Source organism: Bombina bombina, chromosome 5, assembly GCF_027579735.1.
Source record: "Bombina bombina isolate aBomBom1 chromosome 5, aBomBom1.pri, whole genome shotgun sequence".
Classification (NCBI taxonomy): Eukaryota; Metazoa; Chordata; class Amphibia; order Anura; family Bombinatoridae; genus Bombina; species Bombina bombina.
In genome coordinates this window covers 162142744-162156197 of record NC_069503.1, presented here as the reverse complement: position 1 = coordinate 162156197, position 13454 = coordinate 162142744, and the positions used below count along the sequence as shown (strand labels likewise).

General features: G+C 40.3%; 1 protein-coding gene across 1 annotated transcript in view; it reads right to left on the bottom strand.

Annotated features, from left to right (window-relative positions):
- The window catches only part of OBSCN (obscurin, cytoskeletal calmodulin and titin-interacting RhoGEF), a 937038-nt gene that overhangs the window by 148403 nt on the left and 775181 nt on the right, over positions 1–13454 (bottom strand). Inside the window, 1 exon segment of the mRNA XM_053713767.1 lies at positions 3235–3295. Coding sequence (XP_053569742.1) covers positions 3235–3295 — 61 coding nt within the window.

The window sequence follows — 13454 nt, the reverse complement described above, 5'->3', positions numbered from 1 at the left end:
ATTTTCGATTCCTGTGTGGCGCTTCAGTCCTCTCCTCGGCCATCAGTGGCTCAATGTATGGAGGTAATCGGTCTGATGGTAGCTACCATGGACATCATTCCGTTTGCCCGTTTCCACCTCAGACCTCTGCAGTTATGCATGCTCAGGCAGTGGAACAGAGATTATGCAGATCTGTTTCTATGATTACATCTGGATCAGGAGACAAGGGATTCTCTTCTTTGGTGATTGTCTCAGGATCATCTCTCCCAGGGAACCTGCTTCCGCAGACCCACCTGGGTGATTTTGACAACAGACGCCAGCCTACTAGGATGGGGAGCAGTCTGGGGCTCTCTAAAAGCTCAGGGAACATGGACTCTGACAGAGTCAGTTCTGCCCATAAATATTCTGGAACTGAGAGCAATCTTCAATGCTCTTCTGGCCTAGTCTCAGTTATCCTCGGCCCGGTTTATCAGGTTCCAGTCGGACAACATAACTTTAGTGGCTTACATCAACCATCAGGGGGGAACTCGGAGTTCCTTAGCCATGACAGAGGTAGCCAAGATTATTTAGTGGGCAGAGACCCACAACTGCTGTCTGTCGGCGATCCACATTCCAAGAGTGGACAACTGGGAAGCGGATTTTCTGAGCAGACAGACCTTTCACCCGGGGTTTTTAAATGGGGACAGCCAGAACTGGATCTCATGGCATCTCTACAGAATGCCAAGATTCCGAGGTATGGGTCGAGGTCCAGGGATCCTCAGGCGGTATTGATAGATGCTCTGGCGGTCCCTTGGAACTTCAGTCTCGCATACCTATTTCCCCCGTTCGCTCTCCTACCTCAGGTCATTGCTTGAGTCGAACAGAAGAGGGCGTTGGTGATCCTCATCGCACCACTGTGGCCTTGCAGGATCTGGTATGCAGACCTAGTGGAGTCGGTCATTGAGACTACGATTCAGGCTCGTAAGCCTGTGACTAGAAAGATTTACCATAAGATATGGTGTAAATATCTGCATTGGTGTGCATCTAAAAGCTACTCTTGGAGTAGAGTTCGGATTCCTAGAATTTTGTCTTTTCTCCAAGAGGATATGGAGAAGGGTTTATCGGCAAGCTCCTTAAAGGGTCAAATATCTGCCTTGTCTATTTTATTACATAAACGTCTGGCAGATGTACCAGACGTGCAATCGTTCTGCCAGGCCTTGGTCAGAATCAGGCCTGTGTTTAAGCCGGTTACTCCTCCCTGGAGTCTTAACCTTGTTCTTAAGGTTCTTCAACAGGTTCTGTTTGAGCCTATGCATTCTTTAGATATTAAACTGTTATCTTAGAAGGCTTTGTTTCTGGTGGCTATTTAATCTGCTTAAAGAGTTTCTGAACGCTCTGCATTGCAGTATGAGTCTCCTTACCTTATTTTTCATTTAGATAAGGTTGTTTTGCGTACTAAGTTAGGGTTTCTCCCTAAAGTAGTTTCAGATCGGAACATTAATCAGGAGATTGTTGTTCCTTCTTTGTGTCCTAATCCTTCTTCTCAGAAGGAACGTCTGCTGCACAATCTAGATGTGATGCGTGTATTGAAATTCTATTTACAGGCGACTAAGGATTTTCGTCAGTCTTCTGCTCTGTTTGTGGTTTTCACTGCAGAATCTGTTGGCGCTCTACAAATAACCGATAATAATCTGGAAAACGTAAAGGACAGAAAGCTACGGCTACTTCTCTTTCTTTGTCGCTAAAGAGTATCATTTGTTTGGCCTATGAAACTGCTGGACAGCAGCCTCCTGAGAGAGTTACAGCTCATTCTACGAGGGCTGTTTCCTCTTCCTGGGCATTCAAAAATTAAGCTTCTGTGGAACATATTTGCAAGGCTGCAACTTGGTCCTCTCTTCACACTTTTTCTAAATTTTATAAATTTGATACTTTTGCCTCAGCTGAGGCTTCTTTTGGAAGAAAGGTTCTTCAAGCAGTGGTGCCTTCCATTTAGGTTCCCTGTTTTGTCCCTCCCTTATCATCTGTGTCCTCTAACTTTGGTATTGATTCCCAATAGTAATTAGATGATCCGTGGACTCACCATGTCATTAGAAAGAAAACTAAATTTATGCTTACCTGATAAATTTATTTATTTCTTGACACAGTGAGTCCACGGACCTCCCTGTTTTCTTAAAGACATGTTTTGTTGGTATGTTATAAACTTCAGACACCTCTGTACCTTGTTGCTTCCTTTCTCTCCTTTGCTTTAGTCGAATGACTGGGGTTGGAGGGAAGGGAGGTGATATTTAACAGCTTTACTCTGATGCTCTTTGCCGCCTCCTGCTGGGCAGGAGTGATATTCCCAATAGTAATTAGATGATCCGTGGACTCACCATGTCAAGAAATAAATACATTTATCAGGTAAGCATAAATTTCATTTTTCTTTATTTTTAAAGTAATGTTAGATTTTTTATTTTAATTGTAATTTAGGATTTTTTAAATTTATGTAATGGGGTTAATTTAGGGGGTGTTGGGTTAGGGGGCTTAGCTATTAATTATTTGTGTTGTGGGGTTTGGCGGTTTAGGGGTTAATAGATTTATTATGTTAATTGCGATGTGGATTAATGGGGGTTTAGGGGTTAATAGATCTATTAGGTTAATTAGCGATGTGGGTTAATGGCGGTTTAGGGGTTAATAGATGTATTAGGTAGTTTGCGATCTTGAGGTTGGCAGATTTAGGGGTTAATAGTTTTATTTAGGTAGTTGGTTGGGTTTTTTTCTTAATACTTATTGTAATGCTCCGTTTGCCTTCGCTGCATCCCGGTGGATTCCGTAAATGGCAGGGTGGTGAAAGAATCCACCATTCTTTTGGCTGCCTCGCGCTGCCAACATTCCTTTGAGGATGTGTGCGCAACTGGCGACGGCGACGGACACATTACAAACTCAATTATAGTATAGATTAAAAAAAAACGAGTTGACAACATTGCTATGTGGAAGCTAAAATTATAAATGTGTTTCTTTCCTATTAAAACAACTGATAAATGATAAAAATGCATCTTCATATTATTCTCCTACTAAACTTATTTAGTACATCACTATGTGTAGCATTTTCTAGTGTTTAACATTTTTGTTAAGTATTGGGCATGTTATACTATGAACAAAACACACATCGGAATGCTGATTTGCATATGCTTACATTAATTCATATATTAGGTAATCTTTTCTTTTCCAACAATGAACAGATAATGTTAAAAACACATGCACCTGAAATCACACACTGTGTAGCTAAATCATCACCTCTTTTTCTGTGACGCTGTTTTTCCTGAACAAACGGTCGATCAGCTCTTCCCCACAGCATCTAAGGTTTCACATGTAAGGATAACAAAGGCTTATAAAATATATCTGAAAATTATGTAGAGTAGGCGTTTGGTATAAGGTAACAGATAAAGTATGATATTTCCATGGAAATGTGGTGTTGTTGGCTTCTGAGATATCTGCTGCAGTCTTTATTTCATGATTTTAATTGAGATAATTATAGGAACAAAAACAATATTCATTGCCACTCACAAAATCAGATGTATTTTAATGGACAACTCAAATTCAGAAACAGAAGAAAGTTAATTACAAATTGCTGGTAATGTCTTTGTATATTCACATATATACCTTTAGCTCTGCCATTCTGCCTTTTAGGGATATGGTTGGTAAAGACAGAGAGGGTTGTCAGTATGCTCTGATAGTACTGACCACTCCAGTACAAAAAGCAGAGGTGTATTTTTAAGAGCCACTAAAGTTAAAATAAAACTTTCATGATTCAGATAAAGCATAAAATAATAATAAAAAAATCAAATTTACTACCAGTGTCAAAATGTGCACATTATTTTTTAATTCCCACTTTTCTGAGGCACCAACTCCTACTGAGCTTGTGCAATAATTCACAGTATATATGTTATATGCATTTTGTGATTGGCTAATGGCTGTCACATGATACAGGGGCAGGGAAAATTGAAGTAACTATGAAATGTAAGAAACAAAATATTTAATCCTCTAATTTTTTTGCTGCTATAGGCACTAGGTAATTGCCTGTCCCTAATGTGCCCTCCATCCTTAACAATTTACTACCAGTATCAAAATGTGCACATTATTTTTTAATTCATACTTTTCTGAGGCACCAACTCCTACTGAGCATGTTCAAGAATTCACAGTATATTTGTTTATGCATTTTCTTATTGGCTAATAGCTGTTACATGACACAAGGGCAGGGGAAAAAAGGGGAGAATTGCTGTCTGAATGGCCATGTGTTCTTAGGGTTGACAGCTAGATGGTATTTTAATGGCATGGCCAGTATTTGTAACTTTCAGGTGAATTTAGAGTATGGAAAAAAATATATTTTAACTGTGATTAAACCTAATTTTAAATACATTATTAATTAAAATCAGTCATAGCAGCTTAAGTTTCTGAATTATAGAGCAGATGTATTTATACAAAAATATGCTAATTAGCATGGTTGATGTTTTTTCATGCAGGAGGTATTATTCCTAATGGTAGAGAACCCTGCAATATTTGGGACAGTTAACATATCTGCCCTCTGTGACTCAGCTTCCCCAGTAAGAGCAATTTTTCTTGTTTCCAGAGACTACCCTGCTTTGCACAAGGCACACCCTGACTCTTCACAACTATGCCAATGACACAGCTGGCCCACCCACTGCACACTCATGGTGCTGGCCCTCCTATCATAGCTCCACCCACAAAACATTCACCTGACCTGACCTTTCTGTCCTCAGAAGCCTTTGGGACATGTTGGGTGGTATGCAATAAGCTACCATCTTTATGTGCTCCCAATTGGGGATTACAAATATTTGTATTCATACATACACAAACATATTTGTGAATGCATGTTTATAATATGTACATCGATAATTGGGCATGTCACATATATTGCTTGTTATTTCCTATGTAAAGGTGAAAGTTGAATTCACTGATATGTACAGTAAACATGATGCATTTACATACTAGGGAAGTTATGCATACTAACACAATTATTTCATTCATCAGATCATGAGAGTCCACAAGCCATCACTTGAGGAAATATTCCCACCTGACTACTAGGAGAAGGCAAAAGACACACCATTACACTAGAGTTTTAAATCCCTCCCACTTCCCATGATCCTCAGTCATTTTATTTTGCCTTCTTGATGAGGAGCAAAGTTACCAATTAATGTTCTGCTACTTCATGCAGTCTTCAGGAATCTCCAGAGTTGGCCCGACCTCAGACAGGAATCTTTTCTGAGATTCCAGTCATATAATGTCACGACAATGGCTTCTGTCAATCATCAGAGAGGAACTCAACAGTTTGGCAGAACGCTATAATTAGAGGATTTCTGCAATCCATATTACAGGTGTGGAACATAGGATGCATTCTTTCTAATTCACCAGTTTTTTCACCCAGGGGAATGGTCTCTGAACCAGGAAGTGCTCAACCAAATTGTGAGGTGTTGGGGTCTGCCAGAGATAAATCTCATGGCCTACCATTTTAATCACAAATGCCTCAGTATTGTGCCAGGTCTTGAGACCCTTGGGCAAGTCTGATCAATGCCCTAGTGGTCTCTTGGTCATTCAACCTGATTTACATGTTTCCTCCATTTGTGTTGCTGTCCAGGCTGATAGCCAGAATCAAGAAGGAACAAGCCTCAGAAATTTTGATTGCTCTGTCATGGCATCGCAGGATTTGGTTTGCAGATCTGGTGCAGATGTTCTTGTGCCCGCCTTGGAGACTTCCTTTAAGAAAAGATCTTCTCTCTCAAGGCCCTTTCTTTTATCAATATCTAAAATCTCTGAATTAGATGGTTTTATTTTGTTTCAGAGAGGTTTTTCTGACAAGTTTATTGATACCTTGATTCAGGCTAGGAAACCTGTTACCAGACGTATTTATCATAAGGTCTGGAAAACCTTGTTTGTGTAATGTTCTCATAAAAAATACAGCTGGAAATATTTTATAGTGCTTGAGATTCTGCAGGAAGGCTTAGATCATCGTTTATCAGCCAGTTCTTTGAAGGGTCATATTTCTGCTCTTTTTGTTCTGTTTCATAAGAAGATTGCTAAAATTCCTGACTTTCAGGCCTTTGTGCAGGCTCTGACAAGGATAAAACCAGTTATTCATCCAGTTTCTCCTCCTTGGAACCTGAATCTAGTTTTGAGGGCTCTTTAAACTCCTTCTTTTGAGCATATGCATGGTTTGGACCTTCAGCATTTATCTTGGAAGGTATTTTTTCTTATAGCTATTTCTATACCTTATTATTGTTGTGTTGCTCAAAACTCTCTACTATTTTCTGCGTCAGTTCACTAGGTAAAATATTTAGGAAAGAAGATCCCCCAGTTCAATTGAGAAGTTTTTTTTTCTCAGCACATAAACATCCATTAAAAAATAAGAATCTAAAGAACATATAAAAATTAATATTTTAATGTTTATTTAAGGGTTGTTTAGATTACCTGTTGCAAGGTCCTTCCAGGTATATGAGCATGTGTCTCAGCAATAATGGCGAGACTGCACTATTTCTGCATGTCTCACTGCCAGGGAAGACCCACACTCTTACAGCCCTGGAAGCGCTACAGACAGCCAACATATAGAGTACAGTGGGTGTTGTTAAGGGGTTAGAAAAACATACAACTTCCTAAAAAAAAAGCCCTTCTGTACATTTATCTGCCAAAAAAGCTGCTGTTGTAGTGTTTAAATACTCCTGCACTATCAAATGGCTATAGAAAGCCTGCTCCCATGAATTACAGAAGTATCAGCTGTTGATTGGCTGTGTGCCCCCAGCAACTCCAAGGCCTGTACAGTCATAATTCACCTGAGCTTATAGTACTTACTTGTAAACAGTTGTGACATTTATGTAGGGCTTTTGAAAGAAGTCTGATTATGTTTGTTTGTTTGTTTAATTACTTGATTACTCAAATAATAATGATAAATGCCGACCGCATATGCAGTCGGCATTTATCGTTGTGTGGCAGATATGATCTGCTACAGCGGATCATGTCCGCCCGCACAATGTTAAATCGACCCCTAAAATTCCAGTTGCCCTCTTCCTATATAGATTATTAACACTTGATGGGGCAGAAATTGACTGAGCAATGGACGCCCCACTCCTTGCTCCCTAGAGTATTAATATCCACCTGTGAGAGCCCTCCTGTATACTCTGAGTGATGAGAGTGGGAGTGTGACGTCACTGGATGGGGGTGTGACATATAGCTGTTATAGTCTATGTCGCAGTTGCTAAGTCTGATGCATTGTGTAGTCTCTATACTTCTATGCTCTGCAATAAAATAGCATTGTACCTTTTATGCTGTGCCCTGCATCTCATGACATGGTGTCAGAAGTACTTGGCTGAGCTTCTGTTTCCTGGTTGATGACAATGTCGAAGTTTACCCCACCTGAGCCTTTTGATTTCTTTCAGCCTGCAGCTTGGCCCACATGGCATCAGCGGTTTCAACGCTTCAGGATTGCTTCTAAGGTGAACAAGGAGAGTGGTAAAGTACAAGTTAATTCTCTTTTATATTCTATGAGGAAAGACGTGGAGCCAGTATTTAATGCCTTTACATTCCAAGAAGGGGAAGAGTTTGACTTTGAAATAGTCATGAACAAACTCAGTGCTCACTTTGTACCCAAACGTAATGTGATTCATGAGAGGGCCTGTTTCCATAAACGCGCTCAGCGTGTGGGAGAATCTGTGGAGTCATTTGTGCCCAGCCTGTATAAACTAGCTGAATTCTGTGAGTTTGGTGTTACTAAAGAAGAGCAAATCAGAGACAGAATAGTTATAGGAATTACAGATGCTAAGGTCTCACTGAAGCTACAGTTGGAGGCTTAATGGACGTTAGATGGGGCTATTAGGATGGCCCGCCAGAAAGAACTGGTGAAAAAGCAAAGTGCTGACATGAGATCTGAGAGTATTGTGGAGGAAGTGCAGTAGTTCAGGAGAGCTGCAGGTGAAAGGCACAGTGTGAGTGGTAGACCAAGGGCAACAGATAGGCCCAGAAGCTGATGGGTGCAGCAGGCTTGCTGCGTGCGGTGTAACAGTACCCATGATCAGAATGTCATATGCCCCGCTAAAGATAAAAGATGTAGAAAGTGTAACCGGATGGGCCATTTTGAAGTGGTGTGTAAAACTGAGTCCATTAAGGAGATGCAGGTGGATAGTGACCAGGAGGCTCAAGAAGTGTCCTTTGTAGGGTCTGTTGTTGAACGGTCTGGTTCAGATGAAGATTGAAGGGTTACCCTTACTGTAACGGGAGCCAAGATTGCCTTCAAGATTGACACAGGAGCAGACATCACTGTTATGTGCCTTGCAGCATTCGTCTGAATATCACTTAAAGTTGATGCAGTCCCATACAGCATTACTACTCCTCGTAGAATTCCATTCCCGCTCATGCCTCAAGTGGAGAAAGAACTTCTGTGTATGAAGAATATGGGAGTTATTGGAGAGCAATTGACTAGTGTGCCCCCATTGTGCCCGTTGCAAAGAATGGGAAGGTACGCATCTGCGTTGACTTGAAATGGCTGAATGATGAGGTGAAAAGAGAGAGATACGTGCTGCCGACGCTTGAAGACATAGCTACGAAACTGGCTGGAGCGAAGTTCTTCTCTACACTGGATGCTTCCAGTGGCTTCTGGCAGATACCTCTAGACTCAAAGTGCAGCTAACAGACTATCTTCATTACACCGGTAGGTCGGTTTTGCTTCTGCAGACTCTCGGGATATCCTTTGCTCCTGAAATCTTTCAAAGAGAGATGAGTTCCCTCTTAAAGGACCATGAGGGCATGGCAGTCTTCATGGATGACATTTTAGCGTATGGATCTACACAGGAAGAACATGATCAGCGATTGAGCTGTTTGCTGCAGACCATTAGAGAGTCCGGACTGAAATTAAATAAAGAGGAATGCCATTTTGGAAAATCTGAGTTATGTTATTTTGGGCATATCATCAATGAAGATGGCATCAAGCCGGACCCTAATAAAATCCTTGCTATTGAACAGATGAAAAGTCTTTCTGATGTACACGAGCTGAGACAAATATTGGGCCTTGTGAAATATGTGGGCAGGTTCCTACCAGATTTATCCACAGTACTCCACCCTATCACCGAGTTGTTGAAGAAAGATGTTGCCTGGGTCTGGGGACCTCCACAGGGAGAAGCTTTTATACAGGTCAAGTCTCTGCTGGAGTCTGCCCCAGTGTTGGGGTTCTACAACCCTTAGAAAAAGACTGTGGTTAGTGCTAATGCAAGCAGTTATGAGCTCCTCCAGCTGAAAGAGAGCAAACTACCGCCCATCGCCTACTATTCCCGTACACTGACGGCTGCAGAATCGAAATACGCCCAAATTGACTGACTGCCGTTTGGGCCTGTGAGCGCTTCCAGCGTTACCTAGTGGGTTTAGAGAAATTTAGTCTTGAAATTGACCATAAACCACTAGTCCCTCTTATCAATACCTATGATATTGACAAGACACCCCTAAAATGCTAGAGACGTCTGATGAGGCTGCTCAGGTTCAACGTTCAGGCAATGCATGTGCCGGGGGAAACAACTGGTAGTGGCAGATACACTTTCCAGGCTCCCGCTGGCAGCTGCTGAAGGATCTTCAATGGAATCAGATGTGAAAGTGTACGTGGATTCAGTGTTGGCATCTAAATCCATCTTGGCAATGAAGATAGAGCAAATAAGAAAGGAGACACATTTAGATACAGATCTTCAAGAAGTTATTAAATACATAAAGAAAGGTTGGCACGAGAGCCGGGGAGCCTGTATGTCTTTGAGCTCTTACCAGTCAGAGAGGTCACAGCTTATAGAGCTGGACAGTTTAGTGCTGTTCCAAGACAGCACAAAAATGTATGCTTCTTGTATACCTTGTTATTTGTTGTACTCTAAAAAAATAAATAAAAATGTATGCTTTATCCTTTGAAAAAGGGGAAGATGTGATGAGAGTGGGAGTGTGATGTCACTGGATGGGGGTGTTGCCTATAGTCGTTATAGTCTATGTCGCAGTTACTAAGTCTGATGTGTTGTGCAGTCTGTGTACTTCTATGCTCTGCAATAAAATAGTGTTCTACCTTATAAGCTGTGTCCTACATCTCATGACATTGAGCCATTGTTCACAAGGATTAGTATGATTTTAGAAACCAGGATTAGACCACGATTAAATATTAATCTCAATACTAAATTGATCACTGCTTTAGTTGAAGAGAGGATGTATGTTTTACATAAAACATCAGGATGTATATGCATTTATATAGCATGCCCTTCCTGTTTATCAAAGTACTGTTTATGCTAAAATGATCCTTTACCATTGGTGTTATTCTCTGTAAATTACTGGACATTTAATAAAATGAAGGGAAAAAAGTCCACTTGCCCCACCCTACGTAGCCTCTTTATCATCACCATTTTTAACGTCAGCATATACAGCAGATTCACTAAAGCTCACATATCTTTCTATTCTTTATTGAATCTGTTTCTAAACATTACCTGCCAAAGATCATTCTGTGTACATGAAATCATGAAACAATATGGCTAGATTATGAGTGGAGCACTATTTATTGCTCGCTCTCACACACTAACTACGGACGACTTGTGCTTCTTGTGCACATCGGATACAGCGCGTATTGCAAGTTGAAAGTAAAAAGATTTTGCTCATGAGCTAACCATAAAAAATAAAAGAAGGAAGAATTTAGCTATATTTATCTTTAATCACAAATAAGAAACATAACTCTTATGTTCAGTACATTTGTTCTCTTTTACAAAACAGTATCGCTGCTGTAGGGAGAAAGCGCAGTGTAACAACTACTCTACAGGACCTCTTGTTCTAGAGCACTGGTATCAAGCTTATTGTAACTGGGGGACACTCGCCAAGTGTTCTTTTCCCATGGGGGCCACTTGAACAGAATTAGTGCTCTGAGCCTGGGTATACTAGAAACGGAAAGTGACATTTACCCAAGTAGCAGTGCATGGTAAGAGTTGTAATCCAGACATACACAGTGTATATTTGTCTTGTGAGTGCCAAGTGAAGTCATCATTCTGGAACTGAATAAAAAGTGACATTTGTCCAAGCAGTGCACCCAGGACATTTTTGTCTATATATTTATCTTGTCAGTGCATATAGAACATCAACTTATTACACCTCTTAGAACCCTAAAAATTTGATGGGGCCAAATTAAAGGGACACTGAACCCAAATTTTTTCTTTCGTGATTCAGATGCATGACATTTTAAGCAACTTTCTAATTTACTCCTATTATCAAATTGTCTTCATTTTCTTGGTATCTTTATTTGAAATGCAAGAATGTAAGTTTAGATGCCGGACCATTTTTGTTGAACAACCTGGGTTGTCCTTGCTGATTGGTGGATAAATTCATCCACCAATAAAAAAAGTGCTGTCCAGAGTTCTGAAAAAAAGAAGCTTATTTTTCAAATAAAGATAGCAAGAGAACGAAAAAAAATGCTAATAGGAGTAAATTAGAAAGTTGCTTAAAATTGCATGCTCTATGAATACCGAAAGATAAACATTTGGGTTCAGTGTCCCTTTAATAATTTACTTACAGATTAAACTATCTTGAGGGCTGCATATGGCCCCAGGGCCGGTACTTTGAGACCACTGTATCTAGAGCCTCAAACAGACAATAGACATAGGAGCTTGATGCAGCTGTTTCAGCGCGAGCCTTCAGGCTCACTGGAAACAGGAGTTAAGAAGCAGCGTTCTAAAGATTGCTGCTCCTTAACTCGTCCGCCGCCTTGCATACGATTGGGTTGATTGATACTCCCTGCTAGCGGGTGATTGGCCACGAATCTGTAGGGGGCAGCATTGCACAAGCAGTTCACTATAATGTAACTCATGTTCTTTTTATGTTACATTTAGCTAAAAAATTTAAATCACAAATAAGGAACATACATAAATTGGAACAATTAAAAATGACATGTCAAATTATGTAACTTAAATGTAGCAAAGTGTAAAACACAGAATAAAACCTCCAATCATAACATTTTATAACTTAAAATGTTACCATTTTGCGATCTAGCAACAACTGCATATAATAAACAACTGGCAACATTAAAATAAGTGTCACTTTAAAATTCAAATGCAATGTTACAACCTATGATTTAAACTGCTGCTACTATGCGATCACTTAGTTGCTATTTTACGTTTTAGTAGCAATTTCTTTTAGCAATCAACAACCAGTAACATTATAAAGATAGAGTCACTTTAAAAAGTTAACACTGAACAAAATGAAGATGAATGACACCAATCCTAACCAATTAGGAAAAAAAGAATCAACAATGAACTCAAGGAGGAGGGAACGATACACCAGTAAATACAGGATCATTAGAACCGCCTGCCCCCCCTCTGAAGAAGCGTTAGTGAAACGTGCGTCAGGGAAGCCACTAATGGAGTTTATCTCCATGTTTTAAATTGCTTGTCTAACAGTCTGGGACCTCCTACTTAGCAGTGATTTGTAGTTTACAGTAAATTCAGATCCCTGATTGAAGGAGCTTAGGGGTATATTTGTGAATGTGCGAGCAGACATGATATGATGTAGCGTATCATGTCCGCCGAACATCGATAAATGCCGACAGCATACGGTGTCAGCATTTATCATTGCACCAGCAGTTCTTGTGAACTGCTGGTGCAATGCCACCCCTGCAGATTTGCGGCCAATCGACTGCTAAAAGGGGGTGTCAATCAACCCGATTGTATTTGATTGGGTTGATTTCTGTTTACTGCCTCAGAGGCGGTGGATAAGTTATGGAGCTTGATAAATCAGCCCCTTAGTCTTTAGCATAGATTAATTTGATTCACCTATGTGACTGATTTAATTTAAAGAATCTCAGTATATAGCACTAATAGCACCTCTGCACCAGATTATTCTAACTAGGCTGAGACAATGAGGCCGATTTATTAACTGTCGGACGGACATGATTCGCTGTAACGGATCATGTCCGATCAACATCGCTAAATGCCGACAGCATATGCTATCTGCATTTAACATTGCACAAGCATTTCTGGTGACATGCTTGTGCAATGCTGCCCCCTGCACATTCACAGCCAATTGACTGCTAGCAGGGGCCATCAATCAACCTGATCTTATCCGATCGGGCTGATTGCTGTCCCGGACGAGTTATGGAGAAGCGGTCTTATGACCGCTGCTTCTTAACTTTTGTTTCCAACGATTTAGAAACTACAGGGGTAGATTGCAGCATCCACTGCTTCATAAATCTACCCCAATATGTTTTTAATATGGTTTGAATGGCAATTGTGTGTATGAAATGTAATGACTATCACCTCATTTTCTTTAATAAGTTTAAATAAGTTATGTTTTACTTTTAAGGATAATTCAATTTAGCAATTCTCTTTAAAATGTAAAGGTTTACATAACTTTCTTTAGCTAAGCTCTTTTGGACTTAGCTATCTATGTATATGTGTGTATCTCTATGTTAAAGCCATTTGCCTGCCTTTTTGTCCGATTACGGCTTTCTGAGCCGA